This window comes from Pan paniscus, chromosome 4 (assembly GCF_029289425.2).
Source record: "Pan paniscus chromosome 4, NHGRI_mPanPan1-v2.0_pri, whole genome shotgun sequence".
In the NCBI taxonomy this organism is placed as follows: Eukaryota; Metazoa; Chordata; class Mammalia; order Primates; family Hominidae; genus Pan; species Pan paniscus.
Genome location: NC_073253.2, coordinates 141189090 through 141210000, shown reverse-complemented (window position 1 = coordinate 141210000; position 20911 = coordinate 141189090). Strand labels below are relative to the sequence as shown.

The 20911-nt window shown below is 41.7% G+C and overlaps 1 protein-coding gene across 6 annotated transcripts in view; it reads right to left on the bottom strand.

Moving 5' to 3' along the window:
- Positions 1-20018, bottom strand: part of SH3RF2 (SH3 domain containing ring finger 2) — a 145585-nt gene extending 125567 nt beyond the window's left edge. For 4 of the 6 annotated variants that reach the window (XM_063604663.1, XM_034960717.3, XM_034960719.3 and 1 more), the window contains exons 1-2: positions 19860-20009; positions 18220-18703 (exon numbers count right to left, since the gene is read on the bottom strand). In XM_063604663.1, coding sequence (XP_063460733.1) covers positions 18220-18597 — 378 coding nt within the window. In that variant the 5' untranslated portion in view covers positions 18598-18703; positions 19860-20009. Of the gene's footprint in view, positions 1-18219; positions 18707-19859 lie in introns of all 6 variants that reach the window. The other 2 variants (XM_055112745.2, XM_008954496.4) reach the window with 2 other exon arrangements.
- Between the last annotated feature and the right edge of the window lie 893 nt (positions 20019-20911).

The following is a 20911-nucleotide window of genomic DNA, read 5'->3' as shown; positions in this document are numbered from 1 at the left end:
TTGAGACCAGCCTGGCCAACATGGTGAAATCCTGTCTCTACTAAAAATACAAAAATTAGCTGGGTGTGGTGGTGCACACCTGTAATCCCAGCTACTCGGAGGCCTGAGGCAGGAGAATTGCTTGAACCTGGGAGGTGGAGGTTGCAGCGAGCTGAGATTGGGCCACTGCAGTCAGGCCTGGGTGACAGTCTCGCTCTGTCTCAAAAATAAAAAAATAAATAAAAATAAAAAAGCAAAAGAATGCTTTCTGTCAATCCTGTTACATCTTGAACTGCTATTTAGTGACTATTCTTCCAGCTTTCTCTATGATATCTATACCCTTGCTACTCTGGGTGTGGTTCGAGGACAAGCAGCAAAGGCGTTACCTGAGAACTTATGAGAAATTCAGACTCCCAGATCTGCTGAATCAGAATGTACATTTTTAACAGGGTCCTCAGCTAATTTATTAAATTTTGGGAAGTTCTGGTCTATTCCATGCATGCTTCCACACTCCTTTATCTTAACTTACCCTTTTGGAATCTGGCCTCAATTTTCTCCCTAACCTGTCTCCCAAAGATAAACTTTATTCCAAGTTATAAAGTTTGAATGGCCTTTTTATCAGACTACAGCTTCCTTGATCTCCCCGTAACTAAACCTACCCTGTATTTCTTTCCAATTCTCTTCTTTTAGACTATATGATATGATCACACAAAGTAACATTTTATATGACATTGAATTATAGACATGTATGGCTGACCATATATGCTTATGTTCATCTATGGTAGATAAAACATAGCTCTGCATGGTCAGGTACCCCAATCCTTAATGCCCTTCCAACAGGACAAAGACAGCGAGAGTGGGAAAATTTTGCTCTACTTCTCTGACAAGTTTTGGTACTGGAAGCTCATTTTATGTTCTTCCCACCTTTCTAATACCCTGATCTTCCTTTTTCTCTTCAACTTTTATTTTAGATTCCTGTCCATGTGCAGGTTTGTTACCTGAGTATATTGTGGGATGCTGAGGTTTAGGGCGCGAATGATCCTGTCACCCAGGTACTGAGCATAGTACCCAATAGATAGTTTTTCAATCCTTATCCCCCTCTTTTCCTTCCCCACCTAGTAGTCCCCAGTGTCTGTTGTTGCCATCTTTATGACCACGAGTACCCAATGTTTAGCTCCCACTTACAGGTGAGAACGTGCAGTATTTGGTTTTTGGTTCCTGGAATAATTCACTTAGGATGATGGCCTCCAGCTGCATCTATGTTACTGCAAAGGACATGATTTTGTTCCCCAACTGAAAATCAGGTCAGTTTTTGAACTGAAAATCAGGTCAGGTTATTCCCTGCTTTAATCTTTCTCATTACATCTAGTACCCAACCCCCTTCGTTACTGATATAGTTTGTATATTTGTCCCCACCCACATCTAGTGTTGAATCATAATCACCAGTACTGGAGGTGGGACCTAGTGGGAGGTGACTGGATCACGGGGGTGGATTTCTTATGAATGGTTTAGCACCATCCCTTGGTGCTGTCCTCATGAGATCCAATCATTTAAAAGTGTGTGGCACTTCCCCCCACCTCTGGTCATTTAAAAGTGTGTGGCAACTCCCCGACCCTCTCCTCTCCACTCTCTCCCTCTCTCTCTCTCTTGCTCCTTGCTCCTGCTTTCACTATGTGACATGTCTGTTCCTACTTTGCCTTCTGCCATGATTGTAAGCTTCCTGAGGTCTCCCCAAAGCTGATGTTGGAGCTATGCTGCCTGGACAGCCTGCAGAACCATGAGCCAATTAAACCTCTTTTCTTATAAATTATCCATTCTCTAAATGTAAAACCCCAAACTATAAAAATCCTGGAAGACAACCTAGGTAATACCATCCTGGAACGTAGGAATGGGCAAAGATTTCATGACAAAGATGCTAAAAGCAATTGCAACGAAAGCAAAAATTGACAAATGGAATCTAATTAAACTTAAGAGCTTCTGCACAGCAAAGGAAACTGTCAACAGAGTAAACAGACAACCTACAGAATGGGAGAAAATATTTGTAAACTATGCATCTGACAAAGGTCTAATATTTGGCATCTATAAGGAACTTAAATTTATAAGAGAAAAACAAACAACCCTATTAAAAAGTGGGCAAGGAACATGAACAGACACTTTTCAAAAGATGACATAATGCATCCAACAAGCATATGAAAAAAGCTCAATATCGCTGATCATTAGAGAAATGCAAATCAAAACCACAATGAGATACCATCTCACACTAGTCAGAAGAGCTATTATCAAAAAGTCAAAAAATAACAGATGCTTGCGAGGTTGCGGAGAAAAGGGAATCCTTATACACTGTTGGTGGGAGTGTAAATGAGTTCAACCATTGTGGAAAGCCATATGGCGATTCCTCAAAGAGCTAAAAGCAGAACTACCATTCCACTCAGTAATCCCATGACTGGGTATATACCCAGAGAAATATAAAGCATCTACCACAAAGACACATGCACATGAATGTTCATTGCAGCACTGTTCACAATAGCAAAGGCATAGAATCAATCTAAATGCCCATCAATGACAGATTGGATAAAGAAAATGTGATAGATATACACCGTGAAATACTATGCAACCATAAAAAGAATGAGATCATGTCTTTTGAGGGAACATGGATGGAGCTGAAGGCCACTGTCCTTAGCAAACTAATGCAGGAACAAAAAACCAAATACGGCATGTTCTCACTTTTAAGTGGGAGCTAAATGATGAGAACACATGGACACAAAGAAGGGAACAAAAGACACTGGGGTCTACTCGAAGGTGGAGGATAGGAGGAGGGAGAGGAGCAGAAAAAGTAACTTTTGGGTACTAGGCTTAATTCCTGGGTGATGAAATAACCTGTACAACAAACCCCTGTGACATGTGTTTACCTGTATAACAAACCTTCACACGTACCCCTGAACCTAAAATAAAAGTTAAACAAGTAAATAAATTACCCAGTCTCAGGTATTTATAGCAATGCAAGAATGGCCTAACACAATTACCATGGTTTCTTTGTCCCTCTGCATCTTCCCCTGCAGCTTATCTCATGCCACTCGCCTCAGTGCTTACCACCCCTCAGCCACGTGGGTTTTCTCTCAGTTTCCAGAACTCAGATCTTGCCAAGTCCTCTCCACTCTCTGAGAACAGGGTCAGGATGTTCTCCCTCATTGGAACCCACTTCCCTGCCTTCCTCTCATCCTCCAGGTATCAGCATAAATGCCTCCCTTAGAGAGGTCTTTTTTTGACCACCCTAATAAAATATCTTTCCTTTTATCTTCCATTTCTTACCCTTGTCTATATTTAGTTTATATAGCAGACACATTGCAATTTGCAATTATTTTTATTATTTGTGTGTGTGTGTGTGTATGTGTGTGTGTGTGTGTGGGTGTGTGTGTGTGTGACAGAGAGAGAGAGAGAGAGAGAGAGACTGTTGGTGTTCTGCCTATATTTCTTCAGAGCCTTTACCATTTCTGTGCAATTCAGCTTCACTTCCAATAGCTGGCACCTATGATTTTGTTGAATGCCTTCTATTGAGCTTCTAGAATGTACTTTGCCTTTGGGGGCAGCTCTTAACCAATGACTGACAGGTATGAGGGTATAAATAACCCAGATCTCTCATCTCTTGGCCAGCATAGTTCTAAGGTCTGGGTTTTATACTGTTTCCCAGAGTTTCCTCAAAAGACTAAGCTTTATTGCCCACTGCAGTAGCTGGCCTCATAACACAGCTTTCTTGGCCGCCCTCTCTTCCCTATATGATGCCATCACTCCCCTGCCAATGTCCTTACGCCTCTCAGATAATCTATAAGCATTCAATCCTCATCTCAGGATCTGCTTCTGAGGGGAACCCAGCTAAGATTACAAACATTTTTGTTCCTTTTATCTATCCCATTAGAGTATACATTACACGTCTGTCTTGTTCATGGTTATATCCTAGAGCTTAGTTTAGTGTCTGACACATAGTGAGCACTCAATATACATTTGTGTAGTCAGTGAATATTAGTGGTTATTATTATTGAAATGTAGAATTTCTTCCTTTCACTGAGTTATGTTACACCAGTAGCTTACCATATCCCCATAGAATGTGAGATGTGCCCGGCAGAACTTAGAGGAACAAAAGTTGTTTTTTTTTCTATAGTGCTGTTAAAAGTAGCACTACTATTAAGATATTGTTTTATCAAGGTTTGTTATGGTTAGAGGCTCTTTATGAGAAGGAATCCCAAGAAAGATTCTCTAGGATTGTGGCAATTCTTCCTGGTATGACCTGAAACCCCAGCATATGGATACTTTAGAGATGTTTTAGGCAACAAAACCCCATTATGCTTATTTACAGGTGGTTTAAAGAGAGCAACTGAACCCTGGACCGGGGACCCTCAGTAGAATAAGATGGATACTTATGCAGAGAGAGTGGCAATAATAATATTAAATAATAACAAAAATAATTAACATGTGCTAAGTGCATTTATGGGCCAGTCCTCAAATGTATTTGTTAATCTCAGAACCAATGTAGGTGGTAGGTTACACATTATTCCCATTCTTGATTAAGAGATTGGGGCTCAGGGAGGTTGACTTATCCAAAGCCATACAGCTATCAAAAGGTAGAACTGAGATTTGAAACTAGCTATTATAACTTCAGAGCCCCTGTTCTTACCTAGTGCTCTATTTTGTCCCCCGGGTTAGGAATACTTAAAACCAGTTCAATAGGAGAACTAAGCGAAGTAGTCCAGCCCGGAGAAAATAAGACTGAAAATAAGGTGTTAAAATAAGATGCAACCTTCCTGAGTTGCCTTCAAAGAGTGGCAGATGCCCATGGAAGAGTGGGCAGATGTGTTTCATGTGGCTTAATTTCAGAGAGACTTTTCTAATATTGCTGTTCAGAGGTGGAGGAAATAGTATGTGCCTCAGACACAGAAAACTTCCCCAAACTGGAGATTCAAATGGACTGGTTGTGTGGGCCTCTCAGTGGGAAGTCAGTGAGAGGACTGAAGCATAGGAGGGGTGGCTTGGAGGACCTTCAAGATGTCTTGCAGATGCGAGATTTTAGAATGCAAAGGAATTAGAAGACTCACTGAGTCCCTACGTATGTGGCTGGTACTATGTAGTTTCAGAGAACCAAGATGTAAACTGGTAACATGACTTGGGAGAAATTTACTAATGCCATGTTAATAAACAAAAAAGATATGTGCTATGCATACTGTTTGCATGAGGGAGGCAGAGCTACTGTGCTGCGAGGTGAGCCAGCATAAGTGACAGTCAAGAATGTGTGCTTAGAGTCAGTCTACATGGGTAGCTTGCCCAAAGTACTCCTGAGCCTCTTATCTGTAAACAAGTGTTGCTCTGTAGATTAAATAAGCTTTTGCGGGTAAAGGATTTAGCACAGGCTCTTGAAGATGGTAAGCATTAAAAAATGTTAGCCATCTTTCTGAAAACTTTTAAATTTATAATTTTTTCTTAAAAACATAAATGCAAAGATTTCCATATCTTCTGCATACTCTATAAAATATGAAAAGAGAAAATTCTAAATTTGGGTTGCTGGAATATTGAGACTCAGAGAATTTGAAACTTTTTCCATAACCATAGTAAGGCTAAGATTTATTAAGTACTCAGATACATTTCATGTCACATGGTTGGTTTTCAGCTAAGACAGGATTGGAAGCAGAGTTTCCTGAATTTCAGGCTCTATTTTTCCTCACCTACAATGAACTATTTTGCCTGTGCACATAATGGGTTTCTGTTAGGAATGAAATATATTTTGTCCTGAATCTGTTTACATTTCAGGAAAAGCAGATCAGTTCTGGACCAGAGCTTGTCATATTCGAGATAAAATCTCTCTTCCAAATATCCCTCCCTTGCACATTTGATTTCTGATTGGCTTCCCTCCCTTTTCTCCTCCTTCTTCTCCGGTTTTTATTTCTATTGTCCATATCACATGTGTACCTTTTCTGCCTTTTTTCTTCTCTAGCTCCCTCTTTTCTCTCACTGAATTTCCCCTTCTCCTGTTTCCCTCTCTATTTACCTACACTGATTTTTATTACTTACATTCTTAAATTTCTGACCAAGAAGTACCCAGTGAAGACACAGCATATAATTAACATGGAGTTAGATTGGCTAGGGATTAAATCATGCTCCAGAAGCTCATCAACAACATTAGAATGGTAATGTTGGTGCCAAAGGATTCAACCAGCAATGGCAGCTAGTGCAGGGCTCCATGAGGTTGCAAAAGGGAACAACATACCGGTCTTCGTCACCTTGGTTAGAACCCAGCCCTTGGATTCAGGCAGACCTGGTTCAAGTTCTGACTCTGCACTTCCTGAGAGTTTCCTCATCTGTAAAGTGGGAAAATACCACAGACCTCCAAGGACAGTTGAGAGGATTAAAGAAGACATGTTTCTTTGGCTCAGTTCTGGGCACATGGTGTGAGCTACATGATGGTAGTAGTTATGAAGGTGATGATTAGCAACTATATCCACCTCTTCTTTGGCTCCTTTCTTTCCTGGTCCCTCCCTCCATGCCCAATCAGTGAGAATAATCATTCCACTTGGTTGTGTTGGCTTGATTCTCCAGGCTTTGGGATAGCAACTGGAATGGGAAGGTAGGAATCCCAGGAATATCTCAGCTACAAAACTTTATGCTGTGAAAAAAATCTTAGTGTTTGAAAAGCTGCAGAAAACAAGAACAAAACAATAAAAAGAAATATGTTTAACTGCAAATTATTTTTCTCTCGAATACAAAGAGAAGTAAAAGAGGGAGATGGTAAATGTTTCTTTTTCCCCTGTTAAAATGCAGCCTCCTGCATCCTGGATCCTTTTTAATCACCTCTCAATAGGAAAAGAACACTGCTGTCTTCTTCCATTCTCTCCCTCTATTCCTCTTTCCCTTATGCATCAAACCAATCTACTCGGCTTTCTCTCAGCTGTGGGAATTCACCACTCCGAGGAGAAATTTGGAATCCAGAAGATTACCTCTCCTGCTTCTCCAGAGAGCTGGGAAGGGAAGTTTTCTCTTCTGCCCCTCCATTTCTCTGCCATTCCTGTTTATTAAGCAAAAGTCCCAGATAAGATTTACTGCCACTTTGCCTTTCTCATATCCAGGCAGCTCGTTAATATCACAGACGAACACCTTTCCTGAACACAGCCCTGCAGAGTTCTATTCCTGCTCTGTGCCCTGTGATTCTGCCGTATCGCCTTGGCAACCAATTAAAATACTTTAATGTGTACAGCGATATCATTTTTAATTCTGCAAAAACCAGGGCGACCTGCTCAGAAGGCTTTGGCATGCCAGTCAGTTGGTGTTCTCCTTGGTATCTGGCTGCATTCTGGTTTGACTTCTTTTTTCACCTCCCAATTACCTCCGAATCCCCTGCAAGCACCTACGTGTCATTCCTAACACACCTGGCCTCAAGTCAAGCAACACCCTCATCAACAAGGCAGGGGCTGGAAGAGATCCTGGGGACAAAATGGCTGATATGTCTCCTTTCGTTTAGCCTCAAGGGAAGATACCAGGAGCTCAGCCACGAGGCTGGCTAATCTAACCGCAGTTTCTTGCAATATGGCAAACATTATGCATTCAATAATTAAGTATTTAATGAATGCTGATTGCATTTCAGGCCCTGTGTTCGGTACAAAGGAGGACAAGACACCTCCTTACCCATGGAGCTTATAGTCTAGTAGAAAAGAGACATGAACAGACAGCACTGTACAGTCTGATACATGCTGTGGAGGCTGGAGGATAGCACTGGAGACTGGGAACCTGTGGAGGAACCTAAGACCAACCTGGGTTTAGGACAGAGGGCTGACTTCTGGAGGAACAGAGGCTACACTGGTACCTGAGGGTGGGTTGCCATCAGCCACATGGCGAGTTTCCCAAGTAGCTGGACAGTTTTATTCCTGCCTTCTCTAACACTGGCAGTTTGTCTGATGTCCTCAGCTAGGTGGTCTTCTTCAGACACCCTGGGATTATTTGCCTTATTTCTCCTGTCTCCAGGCTAATGTTTTCCTAATAGGCTTTCAGGAAAGGGTGACAGTGAATGATCCATGTTCTCTTACATCTACTCTTGGTCCCTCTATGCTGTGCATGCAAGTGGCACCTGAGAGGCACATTTTCCAAAGCGAGCGGTGTTGGGGCCATGAGGCCAGGACTCACCACCCAACTTATGTGCCCTGCAATGCATTCTGAGGTTTGCAATCCTCAGTGTCATGGGTTTCTGTTGATGCCTAGTTTTAAAAAGTACAACCTCAAAATCTTCCCTAAACATTCCCACAACTAGAGGGATGATAAATTTTGATGTGTAATCATATTTTCCTATTTTGTTTTATTAATATTTACACTTACAGAACACAAACCTCTTGTATAAAGTGGAGATACCAGTAGCACCATTCTCAGTGGGTTGTATGTAGAGCTAAATGAGATTCTGTAGGTAGAGCCCAGTGAATGACGCATAGTAAGTCCTCCATACATCTACTCTGTTTGTAGAGTTGACCAGTTCTTCATCTGTGCTCTCGTAACACATGTGAACACCCTTTATTTTAAGATTTATTAACTGCATCATGCATAATAAGTAAGATGCAGTTAATAAATCTTAAAATAACTTGAAAATAAAGTTTAAGTGGTATGTGGTTTACATAAAAGACCACAAGCTATTTGGTAATATTTTAAGTAGTATGTGGTTTACATAAAAGACCACAAGCTATTGAGGACATGGATCCTGTCTCTCTCACTTTTGGAGTCCAAGCAAAGGGACTTTACCCATCAAAGACATCTTATATGTGTCTGTTGAACAAGTGAGACCTGGGAAATATTAATAATAACAATGCCTGACATTGATTGCCACTGAGCTTACTATGAATCAGGCCCTGTGCTATGAGCTTTATAAGAATTATCTTGATATATCCTTCAAGTGATGCCATGATTTTTATTAACCCCATGTCTATAGCACAGGGAAATAGCAGTCCAACTGTGGTGGGCATGATAGCATGTGAAAAGAGAAACCTACCTGGAGGAGTACAAGCAGATAGCTAATCATACTGGGAGCTTATTTGGTGCCAGGCCCTGTGCTAAGCACTTTATAGGCATCATCTCATTAAATCCTCCCAATAACCATATGAGGTGAGCCTTACTATTTCTATTTCATAGTAACAATGATCAGAGTCACTAAGTAACTTGCCCAGAAACACACAGGCAGTACTCACGAATGGACAGCATTATCTTGTAAACATTAAGTAAACATTATCTTGTTTACTTGTATCATCAGATGTCTAAGGTCAGAAGCAGCAGAAAATTGGAATACATATTTTAAAAATAATACTAAATACCTATTCCTATTATTCAGAAATAATTTAAATATATATAATTTTATTTTAAATATATATATATATATATATATATATATATGGGAGAGGACAGAATGGGAAGTTATTGTTCAATGGGTACAGAGTTTCAGCATGGGGTGATGAAAAAGTTCTGAAGATGGATAGTGGTGACACTTGCATAACAAGATCAATGTACTTAATGCTGCTGAACTGAACACTTAGCAAAGGCTAACATGGTAGATTTTATGTTATGTGTATTTTACCACAATAAAAAATATAATTGTTGAAAAAACTGATAAAATTAGGGCTTTGGCAGCACAAGTACAGGGGCCATGTTTCTACTGGAAACACTGTCTTCCCTTCATATTGGAGGCCAGGTCAGTTCAACTCATAAACTCAGTGGCAAATTCTTTCAGAGCCTCTTCCTTTCTGCCACTGGTATCCCTATGACTAAGTGTCAGTTAAGATGAAGTGTTTCTCTCAAGATCAAAGAGCACATGAAATTTGTGGTGTATGATGTAAGAGTTTAGTCATATGCAGAGTGGCACTGCCTATCTTCTTAGGGTTAGCGACTCATGAGCTAAGAGATCTTGAAGCTGGCCCACTATATTTTCCGGAGAATGATGTTCATCACCCAAAAAGGTATTTAATAAGGTGATTCACAGCAAGAATGTTTCAGTCACCACATGACTTTATGCCTAATATAGTGTGCCACTTGTTTCTCAAATAGCTCTGTAATGGCTCAATTCATAAAGGGTTCATTTCTGCATAATGAGGAGTTATTTCATGATCCCATGAGGTCTACCACAGGCATGATTGTGTTTATTTATTTACTCTTCCATTAAAAAAAATTCCTAATATGGGCCAAGCTGTAGGCTGGGTGCTCTGAGCACAGTATTCAGAGATAAGATGAGTTGCCTGTTTTGTTTGTACTCGGAAAAAAGATCGAATAAATGACAGAGATCTGAGATGAACTCAGCTACTATTTGAGTCCTGGAGTCTGAGCTCATGAGTGTCCCTGGTGTGAGCTTTCAAGACAGAGCCTGGTACATAGCAGGCACTTAGGAACAGTTTGTTGAATGCTCTGGCTTCTGAGCTGGGGATCTGGAGCAGTGTGACCCTGGGGACTTGCACAGATGCAGGAAGCAGCTCATGGTGAACAGATTTATCTTTCCCTGCTCATGTTATATCACTTGCTTTGGATGTTCTTGCTGGTGTTCATGTGTGCTAGGGGTTTCAGGTAACCTGACCATTTCAGTGGAAAAGACTGGCTTTGTCTGCCAAGGACATGGAGACTGCTCCTCAGTTACCCAGTAAGCTCGGTCACCTGCTTGGAGTAGAGATAACTTCTTGTTTGGCTGCACTGAATCCAAGAAGTTGCTGTAGATACAGCTGATAGTCCTCACAATGGCAGGCAACAAGTCTGGCATGAGGGCTGCTGGAGAGACTTTATTACAGAGAATGCTTGACATGCGTCTTCCTGGTGGTATCTAGTCACCCTGATAGGAAGGCAAGTATCTAGTCACTCTGCCTCTCCTCTATCTGTTTCCTTCCCTTCTCTTTCAGCTTCAATTCTCATTCAAGTTATCCCTGCCCTATCCTGCCTTTTCTAGGTCCACATGCCCAGAACAGACCCTGCCTTTTCTTCCCTTGACCATACACTTCCTGACTTTTAAAACATCTTTTTGTTTTTCTAGGAAGTTTCTTTTTATCAATCAAGCTTCATTTTGTTCAAACTGAATTGCCTTGCCACCTGATATTTTCATAAACCATCATTTCTTGAGTCTAAGAATTCTTTGTCTTAATCAAGTTTATTGGGTTATAATTTACATACAAAAATGTACCCAGTTTAAGTGTCTACTTTGATGTTTTCGTAAAACTATATACCATTGCATAAAACATTTTCATTATCCAAAAAATCACTATAGTTTATGGTTTTGTCCTTTCTACAATTTTACATAAGTGGAATAAGACAGTATGTACTCTTTGGTAAGACACTTCTTTTTTCACATCTTAACATTTCTAAAATTGGATGCATCCTACAGTGAGCATGTAACATAGTAGTGTTTCTCTTTCCCTCTAAGAACTATAACTAAATAGACAATACATCTTATAATGAATACCTTAAAATCAATATCAATATCCCTAATTTTGATACATGTATGTCTCTATATATGTATGTTTGTATACAGGTATACTGACTAGTTGGTTTACCAATTAGTCTTGACTGGTTTCTGCACTGAGGAGGTGAGAATCTTTGCTTTGCTGTGCAGGTTACCATAGTGCCTATAGCTGAAAACTGGTAGGAACTAAATAAATACTGCAGAGGGTGGCAATAGTGAGTTTCCAACAGTTTCCTAAAAATATCTTTTGCATTATGACTGAGCATGTGAACTCTGAGACAGCGTTTCTCAAATTTTGTTCCATGGACAATTAATATTACTAAGAGGCTAATACAAGAAAAGGGAGAAGAAAGGGGTGTCAGTGCCATAGAAATTTGGGAAATGTTTCTTATTAAGCTCTCACTTAGAAATTTACAATTCATTAGCATGCTAAAACGTGCAAAAAGTCCTGCAGCAAAGGGAAAATGTTTAGTTTTACTTTAATCTCAGGTTTGTTTGACCCTGGCACTTTGTGGCACACCCATTACAGAATTCACCATGTGAAAGGCTGGTCTAAAGTACAAGCATGAATAAATAGAAGGAGAAAGAAAGGGAGAGTCAGGTGTGGTGTGTGCCTGTAGTTGTAGCTGCTCAGGAAGCTGAGGCAGGAGGATTGCTTGAGCCCAGGAGTTCGAGGCTGCAGCAAGCTATAATTGGGCCACTGCACTGCACTGCACTGTGATGGAATGAGACCCTGTCTCTAAAGCATATATATATATATATATATATATATTTTTTTTTTTTTAAAAGGGAAAAGAAATTGAGTAAAGTTGTCCAGGTTGAGTATCCCTTGGGACCAGAAGAGTTTCAGATTTCAGATTTTTTTTGGATTTTGGAATATTTGCAGAATACATACTAGTTGAGCATCCCAAATTGAAAAATCTAAAATCTGAAATTCAAAATGCTTTGATGAACACTTCCGTTGAGCCTCATGTCAGCACTCAAAAAGTGTTGGATTTTGGAGCATTTTGGATGTCAGATTTTCAAATTAGGGCTGCACAACCTATATCTGAGCTGGTCCCAGCTAAGCCAAAGTGATGTAACAGTGCTGGCAATGGGCCAGATGAGGATGCTCTTCAAGAGTCAAGGGCTGAATAGGCACTTTTCTTCTCTCCTGAGTCTTTTTATAGCATGAACGGACAGGTGGGCAGGCAACTTTTCCTAAGGGGAAATGAAACAACACAAAAACATGTCCCTAATGCACGCGGCAGATAACTGAAGTTGAGTAAGAAAAACCTTATGCCCCACCCATTGCCTCAGAGCTTAGGCCATCCTGTGGGGAGTGAGCTGTTTATTGGGTTTGTCCACTGCTTGACCAGACACCTTTAACTGGTAAAACAAAAACAAAAACAAAAACAAAAAACTGAAGTAGGTAATGGAATGGCTGTCTACAACACAGAGGAACCCACTGCAGGGATTACCCTGATGACTTAAGTGATAGTGAAGTTTTTCTCAGAAATAGCATTGATCCAATACACATAGAAATGAAAGGAAATCAGAGTGGGTCAGGTGAATATCAGGCAGAGACTAAAAGAAATGTGCAAGAACTTACTTTCCTTTCTTAAAATATTGTCATACAGTAAAATCAACTTTTTTCTCTTGGCATTTATTTCTATAAATTTTAACACATACATAGTTTCATTTAATTACTACCACAATCAGGATATGTAACAGTTCTATCACCTCATTCTGCCCCTTTTTGGTCCCATCCTCCCCCAGTCCATAACCCCTGGCTACCACTGACCTATTTCTCATCACTACAGTTTTGTCTTTTTGAGAACTCCCTTTCCTTTTGCAGTATTCTTTGGTTCCCTTTTTTTTTTTTTTTAATGGGGATCCCTGCATGTTTCTGTGTGTGTGCAAAGAACTCTAGTGCCAGCTGACTTTCTCTTCCATTGTTACTCTTTTGTTATTTACTGTTGCTAACATTTATTAGCTTCTGTTATATGCCAGGCACTTGTGCTAAGCTCTTTATATATATTATATATATGTATATAATTTTAATCTCATTTTAATCATTTTAATCTCACAATAGCTGTATGATATAAGTATGCCTTTATTATTCTCATTATATAAATCTAGAAACTGAGGATCAGAGAGGTTAAGTGACTTGCCTAAGGCCACACAGCTAACAAACAATTGAATCCTGGCACAAATACAGCCCACTTCACCATAAATCCTTAATTGCTACAGTAAGCAATAAAAGAGAGGAGACTAACTAGAAAAGAGGTGCACTGAGAGAGATTGAAGGCAGTGCCAGTGTGGGGCCATGTGGTTATTAAAAATGTTTGTAAATATGTGTGAAGCTGGAGAACCATCTGGGTCTCTTGACTTCTCAACCTTAGCCCCTACCTTTATGTCTTCCTCCACCTGCTACATATGGTCCTTGCTGTCCCAGATGGCACCTATCTGCTGTTTTCAGGGGCCTGGGAAGATTTTAATCCCCTTGCAAATTTAGCAAAAACCCCACTGTCTATATCACAGCTCTATTACAGGACACAACCTCTGAGACTCAGGAAAGGGGCTGGTCCACCTTCTGGTTTCTACCCAACCTCATTCCCTGATGTGTTTTCTGACCTCATTTTTTTTCCCCATCAGTTGCTTGCAACACCAGCTGAAAAGTTTCTAGGACAAAGCCACCTGGTCTGTGTGCTGGAGGTGGCAGGTGTGTTCTTGCTGATAAGGGGCAAGTAAGACAGAAATGTGTGTGATTGGCATGATGCTAGCAATGTAGGGAGAAAGTCCATCCCTACAGAACCCATGGCAATATTTGTGTTGGGGAATAGAGTGAGAAGCAGGAAAAAACGAAAGAAAAAAATGTTAATGAAGAATTGATGATGCGGAGGAAGTAGACCAGGTTCTTGCCCTGTGTATGGTTTTCCTTTGAAGGTGCTGTTTGGGGAAAGTGAAGTTAGTTAGGGAGTTTTCTCCTAGAATGGATCATAGTGCCTTAAGGGTTCTGGAAGTGAGCTGCGAAGCCAGCACATGCTGGGAAGAATCACACATCTGAATCATGGCCACGGATCATGTGGAGGCAAACAAAACAATGCAAAAATCAGGGTACCAAGGACCGTCTCTGGATGGCACTTGCTTAATAAGGGGCTGAAAGGGTGTGTGTAATTTAGAGTAGACAGTATTGAGTCATTTCAACAACAACCACAGCTAACATTTACTGAGCACTTAATATGAGCCAGTCTCTGTGCTAAGAGCTAAGTGACATGAATCATCTCACTTATTTCTCACAACAACCCTCTGAGGTAGGTACTACCATTATCTCCAATTTACAGATGGGGAATTGGAGGACCTGAGGTTTAAGTGACTCACCCAAAGTGCACAACTGTTGAGGGGCAGAGTCAGGATTTGAATCTGGGTATTTCTCAAACCCAAGTCCACAGATTCATAACTTCTCTGCTTTACCACATATCCTAAATCAGAAATATTACTAAAGTGTAGCAGAATGAGGAAGAAGAGAGATCAGCTATTCAGGAACCTACAATCCTTTTGAAGGCTTGCCAAGTTCCTTTGCTTTAACTGTATTAGGGAGGGAATAAGAAGAACCAGTGGAATTTGCACCACCGGGGCCTCTTCCTGGAGGAGTCTGGTGATCTTGCCTGTTGGTTTGAAATAAATGCACACTGCAGAAACCTACAGCTGTTTCTCAAGTTTTCTTTTTACACAATCATCTAGGGAGGGTTTTAGACATGTAGGCACAATAGGCAATTTTTTTCTCTCTATGGGCTGGCACCATGAGGTGTGACTATTGGTTCCACCCTAGAACACTGGTTGGCACAGGAAGCATCAGGCCACTTTGAGCCAACAAAAAGAGCTTGATGAGCTTGTTTTTTAGATGAGTCTAGGTGAGCAGAACAGACTTTGGGCTTCAAAAGCTCATGGACAGAAAGTTAAATGAACTCTTTCAGGGTGCCAGGTTATCGGCAAGTCCTTTGAAAGAGGTGTTTTACAAAATGGTGCCCTGTGACAACAGGTTATTTATGCTCTCTGGGCGGAGTACTTTATACTTAGTATGATCCTGGCCTGAGCTCATCATAGAATCAAGTTCAATAATAATACCTATTACACTCTCCTGCAAGGGCTGTAACTCCTTCTACATTTTGTAGCATGCCTCATGTGTGGCAGGGCACAATAAACAGTCAATAATAATGTTCACTGTGATAATGATCTTCCAAATGTCTTTCATCTAAGGCTCTCAAAGTGTTTTGGAGATACTAATTAGTTAAACCTCACAGTAGCTGTCTGTTTTTATAAAAGACATCTTCCCATTTTACAGAATTTTAAATTGAGACCCAGCAAACATAAGTGGCTTGCCCAAAGTCCTATAGCATGTCTAAATGAATCTTAATGATGATGCTTTGCATTTACATAGCAGATGTTTTCTAAGGCAGTAAAAGTATGTTGCAAAGATAATTTTCATGCTATCCTGGAGGAAGGTGGGTAGCAAGTAGCTTTTGACTAGATTGGCTGAACTGTGGCAGAGAGGGCAAGGAACTCAGGAGGATTTGACTGAGGATGTAAGTCTATTCCTCTGACTCTCTAAACAGACTGTGGCATCCAGACAACCCTCAGTTCTCTTAACTGTGGGATGCATGGTTGCTTTCATGGTTGCAAAAAAGATAGGTAATATTTTTGGGAGCAGAGGCACGTTGCAGAACAGCAGCCATATTGACATCCAGAAATAGGTTTGTTCATATCCCCATTGAGGAAGGCAAAAGGGATGAGAGGAGTCACTTCAAGAAAGGATAGTTAGGACATAAAGGAATTGGGAAGTGGGGGTGCCAGCTCTGCTCTCTTGCAGAGCATCTTTCTAGCCCAGGTCCTGCCTGAACACAGGAGCCCTTGAGTTTCAGCCTCGCGACGGGACTTGGTCCAGAGCAGCTTGGAGGGTGGGCACAGACGATAGTCTGATGTTATAAGTCCCTGCAAAAGAATTCCAGAGAGACCCAGTATCTTAATGGCTGTCTCTTATGTACAACCAGCTCTCACCTCAATTCCCTGTGCCAGAAGGGCCCTGGGAATCCTCTATATTTCAAAAACTTGGTAGCTGTGGATCCATTCATCGCTACCTGTCCTTTGCAACACAGTCACATTGAGAAAGATGTAAACCACAACAAAAATATTCCAAGCTGATAAGGGAACTGCCTCCTCCCAGTGTGACACCGTTTCCTGAGTAAGTGATGATACTCCGCTGAAAGGCAGGTCAGACTTCTGCAAGGTGGGGAAGGGAAGAGATTGCTAGGTCTTAGGAATTCAAGGGGGATTTGCTGACCCAGAGATAGAGCTCTTTTCTCTACAAACAAGGCATGTTTGAGAACAATTTGCTTCCCCACCGCTACTCTGCCATTTCCAGACCTGTGGATTCTGATTGATGACTAGACCAGGGGTAGTGGAGGGACTTAAAAAGAGTTCCAAACCCTTTTCTGGAATGTGTCACTTACAAGCACAATGGCAATAAAAAGCCTACAGTGGAGAAATCAAGAGTGTACAGTGAAAAAATGTCCTGCTTCTTCCCACCCTCATTGTTGAATGTTTACACATGCCCCATGGGTGGTTTAAAGATGCAGTGAACCCAGGAAGTGGTAGCTCTTAGAAGGAAAATTTCGGAAAGTTGTTCCAAATGCGTATCACAAGCCACTCCTCACTCCTGAGTAAGGAAGCAGTCCTGCAAGACCCTCCCACACGTTATTCCTCTTCAGAGCAGGGAGATGTGGGACACTGCTGCCAGCATTTAGACTCTAACGCTTGCTCTAGGTAAGACTTCAAGGAATGTAGCTTTGATTTTCTAAGTATGCCAATGGCCCAAGCCACAGCTTTCCGTGTCCACTTTTTTACACTGACTCCAGGGGTGACAGTGCAAATAATTCTGCTGGACTCACAAGGACCATGTCCTTCTTTCCAGATGTGCCCTTACACATTATCCCACAACAAGGTTCATAGCCAGGTCAGATGAAGTCCTCGGGGTGTGCTTTCAGCGCTGGACAGAGCGATTCCCATTATCCAAACATGAAAAGCATTAATCTCCTGTGAGGCGTAACTGGGTCTGTTTGGTTTTTTAATTGCAGCCCCTGCTGTGTATCTTCTCTGTATTTCATTCATTTTGCAAAATGAGACACATCTGCAGAGCTCCTATACACAGCTGAAGTACTTCACAGCCCAGCCTTTGCTATCAATCAGTCCACCCACATAGATGCTTCCCTCCTGCACTATCTCCCGCGTCAAGTATCTTGATAGCTTGGAACAGATTATGAATGAGTATTGCCATAATAGCACTTTATGACTAGGGGTGGGAAGATGGATTTGGGTAAAATTCAAACAAAACCTGACATTTGGAAATTTCTGAGAGATCTCAAAAGCAACAAGCAGTTGGATTTGTTTTCTCTCTTTTGTTTCTCCCCACCCTCCGTGCATTTCCCAGGCACTAGTTTGGCCTCAGAACAGCAGAAGTGAAACACCAAAAATATAATCTAAAAGGCTTTCCTTGTTCTACTACTTTCTGGACGAGAGGAAAGGAGAACCTAGGAAGCTTTAATAGTTCTAAAGAGAATTCTTAGATGGATTAGATAGGCTCGGGTTTTCACTGTATTTGAGTAAAACGATCACTGCCCACAGAAACTTATCACTGGGAAATCAACAGCGGCACTCTGGAATGTAACTAAAAGAAGATAATCTCTAGCTCCTTGTATACACAAATCCAACCTCTATGTGGACATGATATTAGCAAATAAGATCTCTCTTACCCCATCCATGTGGATTCTGACATTAGGCACTAGCCGGAAAGGACTGGCCTGCAGACGTCTGGGGTTGGTCCTGCTTTTCCTGCCATCCTGCAAGGTCATCGTGCCAGGCCTGCGGAAGGAGCCCCCTCTCCCGGAGCTCTGCCCTGAGCGCACTCCATCCAGAAGGCGCACGAGCAGCAGGTTGGCCGGCAGCGCCTCAATGTTGGAAAACACAGGCGTCCTGCATTCGGGGCACCGCAGCTCTTTGTGGGCCTTGAAAACCCTCTGTAGACATGGTTTGCAGAAGGTGTGCTGGCAAGGGAGGACTTTGGCTGTGACATCGAGCTTCTCAAAGCACACAGGGCACTCCAGAAGATCAAGTAACGTCAAATCATCCATTTTATTTCAAAACTCCAGTTCCCACCTGGAGGAGCAGCGTCCACATGGTAGGGTCAGTTGAGCCACGGGGGCAGAGCTGGTCTCTTGAGAACGTCAGAATTTTTGCCTGCTTGAAGGAGGGAGAGGAGAGAAAAAAAATGTGACTGCTCCGAGAGGTATATCCCACCTACATTGAGGCAGTGTCTCATAAGGCAGTTTGCAAGTACTTTGTTCCGGCACCCAAGTTTCAAATGACTCATTCTGATTCAATGCTAGCAGGTATAAGACTCAACTCGTGCTTGCTGTGAGGATCAGAGGGAACATTCAGCACAAGACTGACTGCTTATTGCCTATGTGGACAGGAAAGCAGGGAAATAAACTGGCCTGCTGAAGTGGCCCCCCAACCCCTCTCTACCAGCCAGGGCGGGAAGAGGTCCTTTACCCCCTGCCCGGGGAAAGCTCCTGGACAGTCTCAATTCTTACAACAAAGCCCCCTTCGAACGCAATTTCTGTGAAGCTATCCCCTCCTCCTCCTTCCCCTAAATCTAAATGTATCTATTATCTGCACCACATGCAGATTAGTTTAGGTGGGTAAGTTTATCTGAATCTCATGCAGATGTAGAATTATTTCCTTCACAATATACCTTCCCACATGATTCTAGCAATGTACAAGAAAAATTTCCACTAGAAACCCATTTCCAAAAATTGTTTTGCCTTAACCACAGGTCAGGGTGCTTGGAAGCTTTGTTTCTTTTCTTTTTTCATCTTTTTTTTTTTTTCTCTCCTCATCCCGATTACCTTAGGCTCAGAGACAATATTCCTCCCACAAGGTAAAGTAGTGCAGCTTGTTTAGTTACTTTGACATTGTTCTCAATTTCAAATGAAGCAGATAGGAATTCTGGATTGTGGTCACGACCTGTAAAAACCGTACTGGGGCAGCATATACAGGTAGGGGTCGTGTGTGTGTGTGTGTGTGTGTGTGTGTGTGTGTGTGCTCTGAAAACAGTACTTGTTCCAGAAACAAGTTAGTTTCCTTTTGGATGTATGAAAAGAAGCCTCCAGTTTAGAAAAGTCTGGAAGAAGTCAGCTGTCCCTCACAAGTGCCAGGGCTTCGGTAAGCACCGATCCCAGAGGTTTGGCGAGAAGGCCAGTGGCCCCACTAGCGACTAGTAAGCAGGACAGACACGACGCGAGAATGAGCGATGGCGCCTCGCCTTCCTAAGCCTCCTCTCCAAAGATGTCAGCGCGGCAGCGGGCTGGGGAGGCGTGTGGGGGCCACTAACCTTGTGCGTGTAACTTCTGCTGAGTTCAGCTCAGCCCCCTCCTCCGCGCAGCAGGGGTGCGCTGCGCCCTCCAACCGGCTTCCTTTCCTCCAAGCGCCGCTGCTGCCACCGCTTTGAAAACTTTAACCACTCAGTCTTACTCATTTCAAGGGATCGCCTTACCCAGCCCTGTTAACGCTTTCACTGCCAGGGCGCTGCCTACTTACCACGCTTTTGTTGTTGCAGTTGTTAACTTTATGTCTTTCCTTCAGTTTACTGAATTGTTTCTGGGAAAAGATTGTAAGAGGTAAAATATAAGCCAGTCCCTAAGGCCAAGTATTTACAAAGTTCCTATTTTCACCTTTCCCGTTTTCTGTAGTATCCAAGGAGTCAGAACCTGCTCCATTATAAACATACCGAAGTGATTGTGTTTATTTTAAATCTTCATAAGGATTTCCTGGGAAGGTCAAAAGTAAAAATGGTCAAGCTATGAAAACAAGGATAAGTCGGACACCTAGAAAATATTGCTCTTTGAAAATCATAGTCAATCTCTGAATTTAGAGACAAGAGGGACTTTAGTGATCTTTTTGCTCAATCTGTTTAAATTAAAAAACTAGTGTCACGTATATACACATACGTGAAAAATCAAAGCACAGAGAAGCTTTTTCAAAAAAGGAAAAGCAGTGGCCTCCAAGCTCTCCTCCTGCCTGTTATCCACTGTAGTCTTTTCATATCCTCAGATTATGCCTATATTTCTATTTTTTGATTTATCGATAATACATTTCATGTAAAATTACAAAGGTATCCGATTAAGTGAATAATAACAATCTTACTTAATGCCAGGGTAGTCCTTATCTGTGTCAACCACTGTTCTAAATACCTTACCTGTGTTAGCCCTTTAACCCCTTAACAACCCAAGGAGACACTAAATTATTCTTTACTTTCATTTTGCAGATGAGGGAACTTGAGACACAGAGAGGATAAATAACTCATCTCGGGAGTCACAGCTAGCAGAAGGCAAGTGGGCTGTGCTCTTAACAATGTCATGGAGTGATATAACTTTAAGAGGCTGG